The 20605-nt window shown below is 40.1% G+C and overlaps 1 protein-coding gene and 1 pseudogene across 1 annotated transcript; both read left to right on the forward strand.

The window, feature by feature from the left end:
* The first annotated feature begins 41 nt into the window (after nucleotides 1-41).
* On the forward strand, nucleotides 42-11371 carry Txn (thioredoxin). Its single transcript, XM_015492208.2, has 5 exons — nucleotides 42-202; nucleotides 5962-6066; nucleotides 6514-6573; nucleotides 10592-10657; nucleotides 11160-11371. The coding sequence occupies exons 1-5, from the start codon at nucleotides 179-181 to the stop codon at nucleotides 11220-11222; spliced, it is 318 nt and encodes a 105-aa protein (XP_015347694.1). The 5' UTR covers nucleotides 42-178; the 3' UTR covers nucleotides 11223-11371.
* Nucleotides 11372-17948: 6577 nt separating this feature from the next.
* Nucleotides 17949-19142, forward strand: LOC107147609 (annotated as a pseudogene).
* The last annotated feature ends 1463 nt before the right edge of the window (nucleotides 19143-20605 follow it).

Genomic DNA, 20605 nt, shown 5'->3' on the forward strand with positions numbered 1-20605 from the left:
CAACGCGGGCGCGCCCCCGCTACACGCAAGACGCGCGCGCGCGCTCCGCCCCGCGGCGCCCCGCCCTGTCGCTATAAAGCGAAGGCGGGCTGCGCGCTCGCCTCCCAGCTCTGTCCGGCGCCTTGCATTCGTTTACCTCGTTTGCAGCCGTCTCTTGTCAGATCCCCCAACAGCCAAAATGGTGAAACAGATCGAAAGCAAGGTACGTGCGCCCGGGAAAGGCCAGCACGCAAGCGCAGCCTCTGTAGCTGGGGAAGGCGCTGCGCCGGGAGGTGGGGAGGCCGCCTCTCCGCATCCTTGGGGAAAGGGGACGCGGTGGCTCGGCCTGGGACTGAGAGTAGCCGGGCCCTAGGCGCGCCCGAGATTGCCGAACATGCCTTGGGGGAGGGGAGGAGAGGGGCGAAGGCCCCCTGGAGGGCGGGATTGGGTGCCCAGCCCGGTCTGTACCCTGGGCACTGTGGAGGTAACAAGCGCGCGTGCAGCGCCTGGGGGTACCCATACTGCACCTCTTGCACCCGCAAACCCTGAAAACCCCGATTGGAGGAAGGAGAGGGGATGGACAGGGTCCGCTCTTAGCCTCTATCTGCGTCCAGATACGGATCCAGGCAAGGAGATGGAGGGGCCATTGGAGAAGGCGCGAGGTCGCTGGTCACCACACTCTCCGTATGCAGTGTAATCCACCCTCGTGGGTGCGGTGAGCCCCCTTGAAAGCAGGTCTAGGCCGGAGACCCCATCTGTTACATCAGTGTCCGGCCCCAAGTAGGACGCGTTCCTCTTCCACGCAAAGTGGACAGGCCGATCCCTGCTGGAGACCCTCAGGAGCGTGCCCCAGGTGGCTCCAAGGAAGTGAGGTCCAGGCCGCGCCCGCGGGACTCCTCCTCCTGCGGCGCAGGGCGTGTTTCCGGCAGCGCTGGCTTTGGAATGACTCAGTCCCCAAGGCTGGGCCCAGGGGCCTCGATTGCCCTACCCAGCAGTGGTTCGCCCACCTTCAGGTTTTGCCGGAACCTGGAGTAGCTGCGTCCGGCTGTGTGCCCATCGGCCTTCGGGTACCAGCTAGTGGTACTATCCTTTTAAACATACCCAAGGGAAAAAGTGTTCCCGTATTCGAAAGTTATTGCGAGCTGAATATCCTCCTGATTGGAAAACCCGGAGCCTGACATATATTGTCTGTACTGTAGCCAATCGGAACTGTTTGTTAAAAGGAGAGACAGAATGTGAGTGGGAGAAGTTTGATAGATGGCAGAGCCCTCGAGATCATTTACCCTGAGGTACTCTCCCCACACCCGCGCATCCTGAAAAGGCAGAGGAAAGCAATCTTGGCGCTCCGAGTACCTGTTTGGTGCAGATGGGCCTCAGAAACAGAAGTTGTTACATGCGATGTGTGTGATGGTCTCTGATCCATTTGTTACTTTGGTTATTAGTAAATCTCAGCTTCCTTTGGTTATTGTTTGTCATCTTGTCTTTAATTTTTTATTATTATAATCCTTGTTTTTTAAAATACAGCAACCTTCCCCCCATTTGTAGATAAGAGATCCTTAATAGTGCATTTTGTTCCATGTACATTTTTCAATATCTGTGTAACACAGCCTGTGCCTGGGAAAGGAAGGGAAGGCAGAGTTTGTTCTTAAGCGTCTGGCAACCTCAGTATAACCAAGCTGGTGGAACTCATTATGGAGCCAGAAGACCTTGGAGTGGCCTGGGTTAGTTTGCTCACAAACCCACCCACTAGGAACAGGAAGTTGCTTTTGGTTCCTGGGGAATACCTGCTCTGACCTTCCCTGTTGTAACCATGGTAGCTATGACCCTCCTCTCTGTCCAGTTAAGAAAGGTGTACAAAGGTGACAAGACATTTGTTACTTAAGAAAGCACCACAGCTTGAGTCCAAGGGCATGGCAATCAGGGTTTTGTTTTTGTTTTTTTTAAACAACTTATTTATCTTGGTACTGGGGATTGGAACCAGGGATACTTAACCACTGAGCTACACCCTCAGTCCTTTTTGTATTTTGAGACAGGGTCTTGCTCAGTAGCTTAGAGCCTCACTAAGTTGCTGTGGCTGTCCTCAAACTTTCAATCCTCCTGCCTCCGCTTCTTGAGTCACTGAGATTACAGGCATGTACCACCATACCCAACTCTAAATTTTTTCATCCTGGTGGGTTAAAGTCGGTTCCATTGGCCATCCAGAGCAACTGTTTCTGAGGCACTGTGTAGGTAGTATGGGGCCTGTTCCAGACATGAGTGCAATAATGGGCCGTAGATGCAATGAGGAAGAAGAAATCAGAAGTTGTAGTTTACCCACAATTTTTTTTTTTTTTTTTTTTTTTTGAAAATGACAACTACCCTTTCTTGAACTCCTACACATAAAGCACTTCACTAAATGCTTTTCAAACTTCTCATGCTTATCACTTTTGGAATTGAATGTGTTTAGGAAAAGAGGTGTTAGACTCTACTTTTGTTTTATGTACCTTATGTTTTATTTCCAGGTTATTTGTGTCAGTGATGGGAACATTTATCAATCATGATTGTTAGTTTCTGGGAGCTAAAATTTGTGATTTGCTTTTTCATAAGGTAATCTTGCTGAATCTATTTTAGGCAAAGTTAGGTCAGAAGAGAATCTTAATGAGAAATCTACATATATCTGGCTCTGTAGCTTATGTTCACTTAAGCCAGAAGCTCTTGTCAGAATTTTAGGTAGTTTTGCTTGAATTGGATTCAGAACTGTTTGGGGATATCCTTGAGGATGTTTAAAATATGGTACTTTCCATCTTGAAAGTTAATCTCATCAAGTTTTTGATCAAGGTCACTTCTTCATCTTTTGTACTGTCTTACCAGATTCTTGCAGTAAAGAATGAGTTGATCAGGGCTGGGATTGTAGCTCAGTTGGTAGAGCATTTATACCTAGCATGTGTGAAGCATGGGGTTCAATCCTCAGCGACACGTACAAGTAAATAAACAAAATAAAGGTGTTGTGTCCATCTACAACTTTAAAACATTTAAAAAAAAAAAGAATGAGTTGATCAGATTGTGTTATGTGCATGTATGGATGTGGTATAGTGAACCAAATTATTGCCCAAAAAAGAAACCTTGTTAGACCTGAAAATCATCCTAGGAAAGTCTCTGAAGTAATTTTATCTGGAACAATTAGTAATGGCTTGGAAAAATGATTTCTTACTTCTACTCTCTGCTGCATCCCTATCCCCCACCCCACATGCCCAGATTTCTCCATATCCAAAAGTGGGGTAGATGGGCCTGCGTAACTAAAAAAGTTACGGAAGCACACCATTCCAAAAACATGAGGAGGAAATTTAAAATCTAGGAAAATAACTGTAGTTTATAGGAACCCACCTTAGGCTTTTGTTTTGGGTGTGTGTTTTTACCTTACAGTGTTTTATTCATTTACTTTCCTTCTTTATTGAACCAGATCTAATATAATTCTTATGGGGGAAGGGAGTGTTATTTTTTATTAAACCCAGTTTGACCTGCAAATTGAAGAAAATCTAGACTTCAGATACAGAGGTTTGTGCTTTGATTTATCTTCCTTGCCCCAGTTTTGGTTTTGGTCAACACTGACTATTGTTAAAATGAGTCCCTTATAACTAGAATGTTAGGTTCCTAGGGTTACAGTATCAAGACCATTGGTAAATAATTCAGGGAGGTGGTGGTAAGCGATCTTTTCATCATTACTGCTGGGAGTTTTGTTTAATATGTATTCTTTTTTTTTTTAATGTTTATTTTTTAGTTGTAGTTGGACATGATACCTTTATTTTATTTATTTATATGTTGTGCTGAGGATCGAACCCAGGGCCTCGCACGTGCTAGGTGAGCCCTTTACCGCTGATCCACAACCCCAGCCCCTTAATATGTATTCTTTATGCAAAATAATATCTACAGAAAATTTTCTTCATGAGGAATTAAAACTGATTTCCTTTCATGAGCAATGATGAGGGTATTATTTTGAACTAAAGGGCAAAAATCAAAGGTTGATGTGCAATGTCATCTCAGCTCTGGAAACCCAATATGCATGCATGCATGTGCACACAAACATGAAAATATGCTTACACCAACAGAAAATGACTGTTAGGGGGTTAGTTTTCAGGGCTGTTTATTTTTAGCTTTTTGCATATTCTTTCATAGACAAATTAATCAGAAATCTTAGCTTTTCTTTTGGAGTAGCTTGTGAATTTTCAATTGTTAAAATCTGTGTCCTTTAGAGAGTAACCCACGAAATTACAATTATCTTATATTAGACAAAGGTGACAGAAACATACATTTGAGAAAAGATAGTCTCTTCAACAAATGATGCTGAAAAAACTGGAAATCCATATGCAACAAAATGAAATTAAACCCCATCTCTCACCATGCATAAAACTCAACTCAAAGTAGATCAAGGACCTAGGAATTACACCAGAGATCCTGCATCTAATAGAAAAAAAAGTAGGCCCTAATCTCCATCATGTGGGATCAGGCCCCAACTTCCTTAATAAGAATCAATAAATGGGATGGATTAAAACTAAAAAGTTTCTTCTCAGAAAAGAAACAATCTGTGAGGTGAATAGAAAGCCTACATCTTGGGAGCAAATTTTTACTCCTCACCCTTCAGATAAGTACTAATCTCTAGGGTACATAAAGAACTCAAAAGGCTAAACACACACACACACACAAAACAAATAACCCAATCAATAAATGGGCCAAGGACCTGAACAGACACTTCTCAGATGATGATATGCAATCAGTCAACAAATATATGAAAAAATGTTCATCATCTCTAGCAATTAGAGAAAAGCAAATCAAAACTAATCTAAGATTCATCTCCTGTCACAATGGTAGCTATTATGAAGACAAACAACAATAAGTGTTGGCAAGGATGTGGGGGGTGGGGGGAGGCACACTCATATATTGCTGGTGGGACTGCAATTTGGAAAGCAGTATGGAGATTTCTTGGAAAATTGGGAATGGAACCACCATTTGACCCAACTGTCCCTCTCCTCAGTCTATACCCAAAGGACTTAAAAACAACATACTATAGGGACACAGCCACATCAATGTTTATAGCAGCACAATTCACAATAGTTAAACTGTGAAACCAAAGTAGATGCCCTCCAATAGATGAATGGATAAAAAAAATGTGGCTTATAAACACAATGGAATATTACTGAGCAATGTAAGAGAATAAAATCATGGCATTTTCAGGTAAATAGATGGAGTTGGAGAAGATAATGCTAAGTTAAGTTAGCCAATCCCCCCCAAAAAAACAAATGCCAAATGTTTTTTCTGATATAAGGAGACTGATTCATAGTAGCGTAGGGAGGGAGAGCATGGGAGGAACAGACGAACTCTGGATAGGCAAAGGGGTGGGAGGGGAAGGAGGGGGCAGGGGGTTAGAAATGATGGTGGAATGTGATGAACATCATATCCAAAGTACATGTATGAAGACACGAATTGGTGTGAATATACTTTACATACAACCAGAGATATGAAAAGTTGTGCTCTATATGTATAATATGAATTGTGATACATCCCACTATCATTATATTAAAAATAAATCAATAAAAAAATCTGTGTCCTTGTGACCTCTTCAATTGCAGTGACTCTCTGTCAGTCCATAAGAATTTAGTGACCGTCTGTCAAATACCTAGATTTGATATGGAAACACTGTGCATAAAAATGTTATTTTTTATTTTCCTTTCATTTACTTAGTTTGAATATAAGTTAGCCAGTTCACGATACTTTATTAAACAAACAAAAAAAAAAGTGAAGATATAAGTATCAGGAACTCTATGCATTGTATCTTGTTTCATCTTCTCAAGTGACAGTAAGGCTGGTGTAGGATTCCTTCATAGCTGGTTTCTTTGACTTATTGGATTTTGCTGAAAGCAGGACCTCTGAGTTGTACCTTGTGTCATCGAGTCTCCAAAATTTTTGGAAATGAAACTATTCAGCCTGTTTTTCTTCCACCCTTTGTAGGAAGCTTTTCAGGAAGCCTTGAACTCTGCAGGAGACAAGCTTGTAGTAGTTGACTTCTCTGCCACGTGGTGCGGCCCTTGCAAAATGATCAAGCCTTTCTTTCATGTGAGTATGAGCCCTTGGTATTTTGGGGTCAGAAGTCATCAAGCTAGAAGAGGTGTTTGGGGGTGGTAGTTTTTGTTTTGCTGGATCAATAGTCTAAAAGTAGCAGCAAAAAATAATAATAATAACTTAAATAATATAGGTTCAATGCATGTATCCTGTTATAGACAACTCTCAGAAGTTAATTTTGTTTATCTGAAATTGTTTAGCTTTTTTTCAAGTTGAAACATAGGCCCAATTTGGCTCAAAGTTGATGTGCCAGATTATTTTACATGAGGAAAATCTTGGTTCAGAAAATGTATTTTATTTATGCTGACCTGGTTCTTAAGCTAAATTTTTAGATCTTTAATTAGTCTCTACTTTCATTAACTTTCCAAAAGAAAGTTGAGTATATCAATCGCCATTATCCAGTTCTAAATTTTTTTGGATTTTGCATTTTAAATTTTCCAGTCCCTCTCTGAAAAGTATTCCAACGTGTTGTTCCTTGAAGTAGATGTGGACGACTGTCAGGTACGTAGCTGAAATTCAAGACACTACTGAGCTTTTCATGTTGGCCTTTTTCTCTGAATAGCATAATGCTTAAAAAAAAAAAAAGTATCAAGCAATGGTAGAACTGTAATTCTATCTAAAATATTGTATTTCAGAATAGGTGATGGTGATGATTATGGGCTTAATCCTAGATAAGGAGCTAAGTAAATCATATCCTAAAGTAAACATAAAAACAGATAAGGTATATGATTAAGGCTTCTGAATCATATCACTCACCCACTTTCTAAAACCCTACATTCTACCTGCCATTCTGTAATGCTCAATAAATAGAAATTCATTACAATAATTAAATCCATAGGCTTTATAAGTATTGATTCATTTAGTTCTTTGTGCTGATGTCATCCCCATTTGACAAATGAAAAAACACAGAGAGAGGTTGTCTTTGGAGTTGAAAAGAGTATGTGGCAGAGGTCAGATTGAAAGTGAGGTCATCTGACTCCCCTGCCTTTCCACCGCACTGTAGAGGATGCTGCCTTGTGGTGGATACAGATGGAGGTTTTAGCACGTGGCCCTCGCTGCTCACACGGTACACTGAACTTGGAAAGCCTGTTCAGGATGCAGCAACTTTGGACATCTTTACAGATGTGGGAGCATTTTAGGCAGGCGGAGTTGGGAGGGTGTGATGTAGCAACAAAGGTGCTAGACCTAGGTTCTCATCCTGGTTCATCAGCTTCTGCTTCAAGCTCATCTCTCACCTTCTTGGAGCCTCGGCTGTCTGCCTACAGCAGATCACCTGCCCCAGTCACAGGCCTCCCCTTTTCTCCATGAACTCTTCTCCAGTTACCCATTTTTGTTCCCTGGACTACATTTTTCCCTTCCTAGGTGTCCCCCTGATTTATCTTTCCTTTTGCATTTATGGTAGCAATACGGGATGGATCCTCCACCCAGACTTGCTTGCTTTATTTCCCACTTCTGACCCTCATTGAAATGGAGACATAGTTAAGTTATTTATCTTTTCTGTGCCTCAGTTTCATCCTCTGTAAAATGTCAGTGTCAGGTCAACATCATCGTCATCAGGATTCTATAAAATGCTTAGAATACTTCCCGGCACATAGATGTCCAGTGAATCTTGTCTATTGTTAGACTGATTCCATATCCCTAAGCACACATTCTGCTTGAAAGGCCAAAACATGTTGAACACTGAGATCTGCTCAAAAAATTGTGGATTTGGATTTCAAATTTTCAGATCACCAAAAAAAAAGACACCAGTAAAATCTATGCAAATATTTCAAAGTCCAAAAAGCGGATACCTGAAACATTTCTGGTCCCAAGCATTTTGGATAACGGATGCTCAACTGTACCAATCTCTGTCTGTGAACAGGCTGTTTTGAGACCAGATATAGAATAAATGAATGAATGAATGAATATATGTTATGGTTCAGTACAGTTTTTGCTCTAGATGTATTGTAGAATTTTTCTTTTTTGTGTGTGTGGGGGCGGGTTAGCATAATTGCTCATGTTTATAGGTGGGGGGGGAGGATTCTTATTCCCCATTTAATTTTTTTTTTTTTTTTAGGCATTTTTTTTCCTATATGGTCACTTTAGCCAGAAGTAATTGGCACTGGACTACATAAACTGAATGCTAATGACTCTATCACATAAAAACATAATTTTTATTAGAAAGTAATAATATGTGCCAGATGCCATGGTAGGTCCTTCACATGCATTGTCATAAAATGCTCACAGTGACTCACCATTGCATAGGTGAGAGGACTGCAGCATGTGGGCTGACATATAACGTACGAGCAGAGCAGCACCCTAGACTCTACCAAAGACAGGCGCTCTTCCTGCCTCCATCTTGAACCTTTGGGAAGTAGGATGCGTAGAACAGGCGGGGACTTCCCATGAAGTCCTTCATGTCTGCTTGGGGCACACTTGCCATCACCCTGAAAGTGTCTTTCAAAACTTGAAATGACCCTCTGACAAATTGGGGCCTTTTAATTTTGCTTCACTATTCTAAAAATTGAGCAGCACAGGGGTTTTTATAGTTCCCTAAACTCTTAGGAAGAAATTATCTTATAACGGACAGTTAGAAGACTGACTTGGGATGTGTAAAGTGATACACAAGGAAAATAATTTTATGTTCACAAAAAGATATGAGGACTACCCCCTTTGAATAGATCCTATTTCTTTGACAGCCAACAGGGTGTGATACTTATTTTGTAAATTAAACAAGAAACAAAGTAGCTTAGACCTGAATATTTTGCAACCTTTTGGAATGCCATGTGTTTTGATTTTGGTTGGAACAAGAGTCAGCAATGAGTTAAGGATAGAGGTGGAGTGTTAGCCTAGAAGCCAGTGAAATTAAATTTCATAAGGTTAAGCAGAGTCCTATTCTATTTACTAATAAAAATCTAAGATTGGGCAAAACCATAACTGGACAATGGGTCGATGGTTGCCAGGGTTACCAGGTAGTCAGACTTTAATGCTGACTACAGGGGCAGCTGGTGGAAAGTTGCGTTTATCAGATTGTCAAATTCCAACACGGTAGTATTGGAACCAGGCCAGGTTTCTGTTTTTAAAGAAAGGAGTGGTGTTTTAAAAAAGAAAAAAAAAAAAAAAATTTAGGATTAAGAATTTTTTTTAAAGCTCAAAGGAAATTTTTTCTACAGTGTGCATGCCTTTCCAATCACTATAAGGATACCCAAGTAGTCTATAAAATAAAAAGTGAGGCTGGAGCTGGGCAACTTAGTGAGAATCTGTCTCACGTAAAATAAATAAAATTTTAAAATGGCTGGGGATGGGCTGGGGAAATGGCTCAAGAGGTAGCGCGCTCACCTGGCATGCATGCAGCCCAGGTTCGATCCTCAGCACCACATACAAACAAAGATGTTGTGTCCGCCGAAAACTAAAAAANTTAATATTTATTTATTTATTAGTTTTCGGTGGACACAACATCTTTATTTTATTTGTATGTGGTGCTGAGGATCGAACCCAGCGCCTGCACATGTCAGGCGAGCGCGCTACTGCTTGAGCCACACCCCCAGCCCTTTAACCCACTTTCAACAAAAACACATCATGATGTCCTGAAACAGTATTGCTAGGAAAATTCTGGGAAGTTTTTTTTTACAAAACAAACTAGGGAGACAAGTTAGCCTCAGCTTCATAAATATAGCATATATATTAACTGCATTAATTAAAACATTGTTATCCTGTAACACAGTACATTGATCCATAGGAAAAAAACTAGAAAGCCCCCCAAAAATAGAACCAAGTCTATGTATCCACATATTAATAATTAATCATAGAATTAAAATGTTGTATCATTATTTATTTTCAAATAAATCTAGAAGAAATATAAAAATAAAAATTGTAGGAAATATTGAACATGAAGAAATGATAGCCATTGTGAGTACTCTATCTTATGTAATCTTCGGTGACAATTATAACCCCTCTTTGGCCATTGAGCAAATAGACCTGGAAAAGCTCACAGTTTTTAGTAATTCAACATTATTTTAATAATTTAATAATTCAACATTATTTAAATATCAGTAAATATTTGATTGATGCAAAAATCTATAAATCCTGTGCTTTCAAAGGATGGGGTAGATTAGGGCCAGTGGATCTGGTTAAAGCAAGGTCTTAAGCTAGCTGGCAAAAGTCAAGATAAATACTGGTAAACTGATAGAAGTTCCCTGGAAAATAGTTTATAATAAACTGGAGGCTTTAAAATAAGCATGCTATTTCAGCAATTCTAGAGTTGATGAGAAAATTGAATCAGTTAGCACAGGTATGTATATAAGTAGGAACCCCATAATAAGACTAGAGAGACTAAATAAGAAGCAAGAACTGCTAATTCTGAAGAAGAACCAGTTTGGCTTTTGTGCTGCCGTTGCATTCATGACAATCGCTAAAATTGTCTTAATGCAGAGACATGGAGTGTATAATGAGAAGGAATCTGATTTGGGACTGTTTCATCAATGCTCAATCCTCAGTCTTGTTTTAATCTTCTCCCCTGCTACCTGCCTTTCCCCCCTAGGACGTTGCTGCAGAGTGTGAAGTCAAATGCATGCCTACCTTCCAGTTTTTTAAGAAGGGTCAAAAGGTATGTACATCTGACCTTTAAGAAGACTCGCAGGACAAAAGGAGGGCATGTGGTATGAATGAAACAATGGAAGTGACTTTCCCTTCTTAGGGTGAAGCATGTCACTAATTTCTTCATTCAAGAGTATCCAATAGGCCATTTTTCATTGACTCACATAATGTGATATCTGATAATTGATCTTTGATAGAACTAGACTCTAAATCTCTGTGATTGGTGCTTTATATTTATATCATAAAGTATGTAGGATCTCTTAAACATGAACAGGTCGTTCATCATTGTTAAGAGATAGTTCTGCTAGAAACTTGTACTTGAGCCTTTTGACTTTGAAGATTATTCTTTTGTTGTTTGTTTTCGACTTTTTAATTTAAAAGAACTGTTATTCATTGAAGTTTATTTAAATAAGCTTCTTTTTCTTCCCCCATCCTTCCCTCATTCTGTGATCATATGTACAAAGTAGAGATGTAATGCCACATCTAACGTCAATTCAATATTCCCTTCACAGGTGGGTGAGTTTTCTGGAGCTAATAAGGAAAAGCTCGAAGCCACCATCAATGAATTTGTCTAATCGTGTTTTCTGAAAAACGTAACCAGCCGTCAGCTGTTTAAAACTTGTAATTTTTTTAATTTACAAAAAGTATGAAGTATGGAAGCTATATACCCAATTGCCATCTGATTATAAATGACAATAAAATATTAATTCTACCCTTTTTAAAACTGCCTGGTGTGTCTGAATAGTCTTCAAAATAAATAAGAAAGGACCATCTAATGTCTTTATTTTTCCCCACTTCTGGGGATTGAACCCAGGGCTTCACAGTTACCAGCCACTAAGCTACATCCTCAGCCCCAGGCTTTATTTTTTTTTTAAAAGATAAGAGTCTCACAAAGTTGCTCCAGCTGGCCTTGAACTTGCAATCCTTCTGCTTCAGTCTCCCAGTCTCCCAAGTAGCTGGAATGTATATACCATCCATCGATTTTCATGTATTCTGTTTTAGTAACCTAATAGCCAACGATTATTTTAAGAAGATTTTAAAAAATCATTACTATCAATGTGTTTCTGGAAAAATCTTATTAAAGGCAATACAGGAAACAGAATAGTATGTTAGAATTTATTATCCTGTGACTTTTCTGAACAGAGAAGATAGTATTCTCTGTTCTAGCAGGTAAATCTACTCTGCAGTCAGCATGAACATGGGCGTCCACCCAGAATGGAAGTGTGTATGTCTAGTATAAGATTCCTGTGCCAAAGGTCACAGTCCAATGCTAATTATGTTAATGGTAACAAGAGTTTTATTACATTGATTAGAAATTTTTCATAGTCCAATCAAAGGGGAGTTGCCCCAGACATTACCATGAGGGTTTGGGTTCTAAGAAAGACTTAGGCCAGATAGAGGCTCCAACCTGAGTGGTAAAGTGTAAACTGCTAGTTACTTAAAGAAGACTGTTGTGTCCTAAACAGCAAGGGTCTGGGGGCCTGCTGGAAGACATGTTTTTCAAGTTTAATAATGGAGATCATTTTAGAATTGAAAATATGCTAGGCATCTGCCTTCTGTTAATTTGATGTATGTAACAATCCTGTTGGGTGTAAATTCTGTCATCCCCAGGTGCCAGTGAAGATGAGAGAGCTTAAGTAACTCCCCCAGGACACAACTAGTTCAACACCAAACATGTACCTCTCGGTGTAGGGATCAGAGTGTGTAGTAAAATGATGGCCCCTACCTGGCTTTCTTGCCTTATCTAAAATCAGTGATGAACGTAGGTGATCTCTCAAAACTGAAGAAATGCCTATAAGATGCCAAGCTCTGTACTGGGCTTGGAATATGACTGTAATCAAGACCTCTGCCTGTCCTCCTGCAGCTTACGTTCTAGCTAGGAGGCAAGCGAGTGGATGATAGGTTGCTGTGTATTCTATGAGGCAAAGGGAACCAAAAGACTGGACCGAGTAATTGAGAGGAATGGGGAGATGTTGCTCCAAAGAAACGAATTTGCAATTATAAAGTAAGTTCTGGGGATCTGACTTCTGTCCTTATAATTTTCAGGCATCCTTTATCCATTCTGGATACCAGTTCTTTATTGTTGTTTTTGTTGTTGTTGTTGCAAACATCCTCCACATGGAGCTTGTCTTTTCAACCACTTCATGGGATTTTTGAGTAAATGGAAACTCTTATTTTGCTATTGATGAAACCTTGAGGTCAAGTGGATTGTAGCCTTTAAAACTGTAAACATTTTTTGCAATAGTTTATGGCACACACAATTCCTACTCAAGTTTTAATTGTTTCCCTCATATTTTAGTTAGTAACCAATAAAAGAAAACTTTAATCACACAAGTAAGTGCTGAAAGTTTGAAAAAAAATAATATCCACTATTGGGCTGTTAGATGAGCATTGAAGTTTTAGTTAAGTGAAACAGCAGTTCTTCCTTTTCTTTTATTGCTCAGTGTACTTGATATTTATTGTGATAATGGTAGGTTTCAAATCCAATTTCATGTCTTCCAGTTTTTCAAAATGATAACTAATTCTGAGAATGCAAAGTTGCTATTGGAACAATCATGTCATAGCCATGTAGAGGTCACATCAGTGACAATTGATCAAAAGAAAAATTATATGTGAAGACAGATCTTTGGGGCTATTGCTTGGACAGATGCCGCAGCATCCTCTTTCCCAACCAGCCACACCTTTATTGAGCTTCCTGGGCATGTGGGCCATTTTCCTTTTACATCTCAGAGTGCTTCATCTACAGTGGGCAGCAAAACAGGGCAAAGTTGGCTGCTCAGTACACCACCCAAGTGCTTGTAGCTGGAGCCTCAGGTTTAGGCAGGCTGGATCAATGGAAGATCAATAATTTATGCTGCGCCTGTATCCAGTTTGCCTTCTCTGTAATAGAGGCTGGAATATGTTCTAGTAAAGAAGGAATTTTAAAATACTTTAATCCATGCTAAGAAAGACCACTGGAGACAGAAGATGGATTGGAACAGTTGTCCTCAGCTTTGATTGCACAGTCAAATCTACTGGGTTGCTTTAAAATGTCACTGGTAGCTCGGGCCTCACTTCCAGAGTCTGACTTCATTGCCTTAGATGAGGCACAGCCACCAATCATTTTTTAGAAGGTTTTTCAAGTGATTTAAATGTATAGCTGATAAGGAGAATTGCTGGATCAATGTGCAGAAGGGCAGGGATATCAGCAGAGACTCTGCACTGAGAAACAGGACCTGTACTGTTACCGTGGAGTCAAAGGTAGGTTCCTGGCATAGTCCTGTATATCTTAACTATAGTCCTGGAAGCCTCTAGCAGATGCAGTTTCCTGGACTTCTACATAGTTGGAATTTCTGGGGAGGGGACGCAGTGGTCCACATTTTAGACAAGCTCCCCAGGTGATTTCTAGAACGCTGAAGTTTAAGACAATGTCCTGGAGGAAGGACCGCCAGCATTCTATCATTCCCTACAAGTATACTATAAAGATGTAAAATTGATTTTAAGAATTCTTCAGTGTGGAATATACCCCCAATGAAACTTGTGTGTATCTGCAGAAAAAGACACGTGTTAGAAGGAGCCTTGGCAAAACCAACAAAAGAAAATATTAGGCCAGTTTTCAGAGAATTAGTACACCAGCGTTCTTTCAAGCGTTGTTTTTGACCTTGTTTGGTGCATAGCTCTACAGGACTGATCCAGCTGTGGTGGTATTTGGTTGCTGTCCGTGTAGGAGCTGGAGTGCAGGAAGGAAATGAGTGGAAGGAGCAACAAGTAAGAGAAATGGACAATGAACTTTCCCTCTCTTCTTTCCCTGGCAGGTAGAACAATTCACTTTTCCACTTTTTCTTCTTTCCCTTGGCAGGTAGTTTATACTTGTATTACAGATATTTCCCTGGAATCAGGAGGATCCATTTTCTTTCTTTCCATTTTGTTTCAATTCTCACTTCCTAGGAACTCACAAGCTAGTGACATGTTGCAACAGTTGCACACACATGACAGCTAGGAACATTTCCCATATTACAAAATTCATCTCACTTTTGGACTTGTATATAAATATAGGCCTAGATGGAACATGTGAAACCTGATACTAATGATAATTCATCACGTTGGTATGACGATGGACTTCGAATACTAAAATTGAATCATTTTACTTTTTATAAAAACACTTAGGAAGATTTAATTTATATTTAACATGTTTAAAATTTTGGCTTTGCCAGGGATTGTAGTTCAGTGGTAGAGTGCTTGCCTAACACTTATGAGGCCTTGTGCTCCATTCGAAACAAAAAACAGAAACAAAATACTTTGGCTTTATTGACTAATTATACTTTTGTCCTTTGACTTTTAGGACAATATTGAATAATTAAAAAGAAAAACTGAGCTGGGCACAATGGCGCACGCCTTGATCCCAGCAGCTCGGGAGGCTGAGACAGGAGGATCAGGAATTCAAAGACAGCCTCAGCAATGGCCAGGTGCTCAGCAAGACCCTGTCTCTAATAAAATACAAAATAGGGCTGAAGATGTGGCTCAGTAGTTGAGTGCAGCCCTGGTACCTCAAGGTGGGGGGTGAAGCTCAAGAGAGGGGAAAAAAAAAATTGGAAATTTTTCAAATAAGAAGACTTAATTTAAGACTGGCAATGCTGAAAATTAGTAGACTTTTTGAGCCTAATTTTTGTAAAATTCAGAATGGGGCATTATAAATTATTAATGGAGATTTAATTTATGGTGAAAATGAACAAGATAATTATTCTTAACAAATCCACAACTTGAATTTCAAGTGAGATTAACTTCTTGCAACTTCATATTTGCTAAATGATTCGTTAGCTACTAATTAAAACGCTGAAATAGAAAAGAGAATTATTCATATTGAATGCATAATTCAGAAAGAATAAATGTAACTCTGTACCTTGTAAGACACAGAAAAATTCCATCTGTGAAGTCAGCAAATTGACCCAAAAGGACAACCCTCTGGGATGTTAGTACGTTTGTTGGCTAATCATACTAGAAAGTGACCCTAATCCTTTGGGTAACACGAGATTGTTTCTAGCAAAACACAGTTGCTTCAAGTTAATGATTTTCCACTGGATGAACAAAACAGAAAATAATAGTATTTTGTTTAACACCAGTTCTTTCCCCAAAATGGTGTATAAAGCGTGCCTTTCTTTTCTGATGTTTTGACATCTGGGACCTTATCTCCTGATTCTCCCAGGGCTAGCCAATTCCTACAGATGGTAACTGGACTCACTTGTGGGCTGTCTTTCATATGCAAACCCACCAATTCAGAGCCCTGGAGTAAGGCAGGTGGATAGGGGCTCTTATATTCAGGGTCTCTCCACCTGCCTGACTCTCCCCAAAGCCAGGTACCAGGCAAACAGTGCCTTTGCCCCAGAGCCCAATGAAATTATTCAAACCAGCTATTGATAAAACGAGCTTTCTCTGCATCACCTGTTACTTTCTGCAGAAGCCACAGTAAAGGGCTTTGCTCACATTTCCCCCCACACACACACACTTCCTCTCCTTCCTGACCAATCTGGCACTTAATCTGTGTGCTGTTCCCTCCTCCTGGAACTGTGAGTAACCAACCATTCCTTCAATGGCAATCATCTAACCGGCTGACGTCCCTACACCTGAAGAATCAAATCTTCATTTTAAAACAGAAACTACAGAGGCTGGCTCTTATATTCTAAATTCAAGGAAAAGTAATTTGTTGTTACTATTTTGTGTTCTGCAACTAGTCTTCAAGATTACCTTGGGCCAAGGTAGGTATTGATTGATTACTACCTAAACTATGTCTAAGTTAGATGTCTAAGTTAGATGCTAGTAACTAGATTCTTCATGAAAGGAATATGAACACCACTTGTACACACACACACACACACACACACACAAAGTGTTTATGCAATTACTAGAACTGATAAAAGAGTGAGTAAACTATTAATTATGTTGAGCAAGAAAAAGTCAATACTGAGTAGGCTTGAGGTTCTAAATAACAGTAGCAAGTGAAGCATGTGAGTCCTGTGTAAGCAATCTTTGCTTAACAGACCATACAATATCTGCAAAAAGCAATGGAATGTAGGGGAAAAAAAAAAACTATTTTGGAATTTGGGGTAGAATGGCCAAATACATAAAAACAATAAGACAAATGAAGGACTATTGGCCAGGATGGAGAATTCAAAATGGAATTTATGGATACAAAAAAGGGGTCAAATATATTCAAACAGTAAATTGATATTCAGTTTAATTAGGATATCAGGGATAAATGTCATTTCAACTAAAAATTATTAGACATATTGTTGTACTAGAAGAAGAAGAAAACAAGGAAGGTGATGTGGCTATTTTGCTCACTTCCTATCTTTCGTAAAAAGTGCTGCTGAATTCCTTTCCACGGGCTTACTGGCCTCTTTTGTGAAAAAACTAATATTAAAGTTTTTGACTGTTTCGGTATTGCTTTTGTGGGATTCTCTACATATTCTAGTATAAGTCCATTGATGAGCATTTTTATATCCATTCTGTGACTTGCGTTTTTACTCTTACTAGTATTTTTTTATAAGAAATTAAAATTTTGGGGTGTGTATATGTGTGTGGTGCTGGGGATTGAACCCAGGGCCTCTCACATGTGAGGTGAGTACTCTACCTATATTCTTAGCCCTTTTTAATTTTTTTTTTGTTTTTTTGAGACAGGGTCTTGATAAATTGTCTAGATGGTCCTCAATTTGTAATCCTCCCTCAGCCTCCTGAGTAGCACCACCACAGCCTGCCAGGAATTTCTTAATTTTAATGTAGACCATTTTATCAATCATATCCTTCATTAGTGGGTTTTTTTGTCTTTTCAGAAGCAACCTTAGCCTTCCCTCAGTAAGTAAAACATGCAATGATTCCTTCTAGAAGGAAATGTACTATCTTTTTACATGTGAACCTAGAGTTCATCCTGATTTTAGTATGTGATACAAGGTAGAGGTCAAGGTGTATTTTTCCTCATGAATATGCATTAGACTAAACACTGCATATTGAAAAGGTCATTTCTTCTTTGTGATGCTCTACAGTGCCACCTTTGTCATGAACATGTAATGCTGTTTATGTCAAGGGGTTTTTCTGTATCTGTATAAATTTGTGTGTGACTTGAAAATTAACTTCTCTTTGATTTAGATTCACTCTCCACTTGGGCCCCTACATAAATTCAACATAGAAACTGTTGGAGGATTTTATTGTTGTCAATAGACTATCAGAGAAAGTCTCCTGGGATTGTATCAATTAGCTTTCGGGATAAAGTATAAATTCCAATTTCTGAATGGATCAATACTTTCTTTAAATTCTTACTCCAGCCAGGGATGGTGGTGCATGCCTGTAATCCCAGCAACTCGGGAGGCTGAGGCAAGAGAATCACAAGTTCAAAGCCAGCCTCAGCAACCTAGCAAGGCCCTGACTCAAAAAAAAATTAATTTTAAAAGCGGGAGGAGGGCTAGGGATGTGGCTCAGTGATAAAGCGCACACCTGGGTTCAATCCCTGGTACCAAAAAAAAAAAAAAACCACTTCCCTCCATACCTCCTTGCTTGTGCAAAACATGCAAGTGCAGCCAGGATGAACAGAAACATGGTTTCCATCTCCTCCAGGCTCACAAACTTCCCAAAGGCCCAGTTTGTTTATCCTTTGTCACGGATAGTTTCCTGCTACTTTCTTTCTCCTTTGTGCATTCAAAAGAATGTCTATAATGCTCTCCTAGAAGTGCTGGGCCAAATTTGGGGACATTCAAGTTGAATAAACATTCCTTTTACACTCTCCAGTGAGAAAATGAGGCCATCCAGGCCCATGTGCAGAGAGTTTCCAAGGAGAATCAAACAATTAAAGACAAATGCAAAGAACTTCTAAGAGGTTGAAAGGCCAGTAAACACCTAACTTGATTTAGATTGTCAAAGAGTCAGTTGCTCTTGGGCTTACCACACCCCCAAGTCCACCAAAAAGACAAAAATGGCTTATTAGAATATCAGAAAGGGCTAAGTTAAATATCAAAACTCAAGAAGAAAAGTGTGCCAAATTTGAGCAACTTTTACCTGGCGAGTTCAAGTTGGGCAAATTTGGGAAGCCCAAGAGTTATTAGCAAAACCTTCTAGAATCCAAAAGTCATTCATTATCCACCTTCCATTTTAACTTGAGCCCTCCACAGTGCCTCCCTCAAAGAAGGGTGGCAAGAAGCAGATGAGATGTTCTGCCATCAGCGAGGTGGTAACCTGGGAGTATACCGCCAACATTCACAAGTGCATCCAGAGACTGGGCTTCAAAAGTGCCCCTTGGGCACTCAAAGAGATCCAGAAATTTTCCATGAAGGAGGTGGGGACCCCAGATGTACACATCAATGCCAGGGTCAACAAAGCTGTCTGGGCCAAAGGAATAAGGAATGTCCCATGTCGTATCTGTGTGTAATTGCCAGAAAATGCAGTTGAGGATAAAGAATCACCAAGCAAGCTCCTATACCTTCGTTACCTAGGTATTGGTGACCACTTTCAAAATCCTACAGTCAATGTAGGTGAGAACTAACCACCAATTTTCAAATAAAGTTATACTTTTAAAAAGTCATTTTTCCAGTAGACACAAATGCAACTGAAATCTCTGGTTAAAAACAAAAGCAGGAAGCTGGGTGTGGTGGCAGATGCCTGTAATCCCAGAGGCTCTGAGGCCACAGCAGGAGAATTGCAAGATCAAAGCCAGCCTCAGCAATTTATCAAGGCTCTAAGCAACTCAGCTAGACCCTGTCTCTAAATAAAATACAAAAAAAAAAAAAGGGGACTGGAGATGTGGCTCAGTGATTAAGTGCCCCTGGGATCAACCCCCAGTACCAAAACAAAACAAAAAGCAGGAAACAGTAGGGTTTTCAATATATTTCAGTGCACCCATCTGGATCTATGCTCAATTAACAAGCTCTTCAGATGCTCCCAGTGTAAGTAAACACAGAGCAAAGGCCTGCGACTTGGACGACTTGGACGACATGCTGAGCAGAAGCTCAAGGCCTGAATAACAAGATAAGGCAAACCCACAGGTCAAATAGCTGTGGGTAAAGTTCAGGCTAAAGTGGCTGAAATTAGATTTGCTTGACTTGCCTGAGTCTGGGTGACAGGATCAGAGTTCAGGGAGCAGTGCTGAGGGTCCAAGTTCTGCTCATGTTCAGACCGGGCAGAGGACTCAGAGGAAGATGAGACTAGAAGCAGGTGCCTCCCCTTTCACCACCATTGCCACGTAGCTGCAGCTCCACACACAGATTAGCCAGGAATGTGAACAGAAAAAGGGTTTCTCTGGAAGAAGTAGATTGACCAGCAACCACTTAAAGAGTTCAGCAATTGCGGGTTTGGGCTGCACCCTAACAAGCAAGCAAGTTTGAAAAGTATGGAAGCCCAGGCTCCTCCTCCTATGATTTAGATTCCATTGATTTAAGCTGAACCCCCAACATAAGTAATTTTTTTTTAAGTTACTCAGGTGATTGTGGGGTGTGTGTGTGTGTGCACGCGTGTGTGTTTTAAACAACAGAACTTTCCTTCTCACGGTTCTGGAGGCTGTGAAGTCCAAGATCAAGGCTGCAGCAGGTTGGTGTCTGGTGAGGACTTCCATGATGGCGCCTACTCAAGGCATTCTGAGTGGGTGGTGCTGATGGAGACCCTGAATTAGGTTAAGGACCTTGAGACAGCACTCATCTGTCTCAAGAACGGTTTCCCAGAATGTGGGCTCAGACTTCTGGGGAAGACTTCTCAGTCAGTGATCAAATTCAGAATGAAATGATTAAAAGAAAATAAAATTTATGCAGCAAGGGTCCAGTTGCTCTTAGGTGCTCCCGATGTTCAAGGCTTGGACAAAACATGGTAACCAGATTAAAGTCGTCGAACCTAGTCATTTTTAAAGAGGGTTTTATTATAGTAAAACATCTCATCTTGTAACTGTAATAAACTCAGGATTTGATACCACAGTATGTGGGGTCGTGGCTTGAGCACAAGCTTTATG

The sequence above is a fragment of the Marmota marmota genome, unplaced genomic scaffold, assembly GCF_001458135.2.
Source record: "Marmota marmota marmota unplaced genomic scaffold, marMar, whole genome shotgun sequence".
NCBI classification, from domain to species: Eukaryota; Metazoa; Chordata; class Mammalia; order Rodentia; family Sciuridae; genus Marmota; species Marmota marmota.

Excerpts from the sequence above, each read along its gene's own strand:
- Txn (XM_015492208.2), top strand. The coding sequence starts at position 179 with ATGGTGAAACAGATCGAAAGCAAG. Across the intron at positions 6,067-6,513 it reads TGATCAAGCCTTTCTTTCAT|TCCCTCTCTGAAAAGTATTC; the intron begins GTGAGTATGAGC and ends TAAATTTTCCAG. Across the intron at positions 10,658-11,159 it reads TTTTTAAGAAGGGTCAAAAG|GTGGGTGAGTTTTCTGGAGC; the intron begins GTATGTACATCT and ends TTCCCTTCACAG.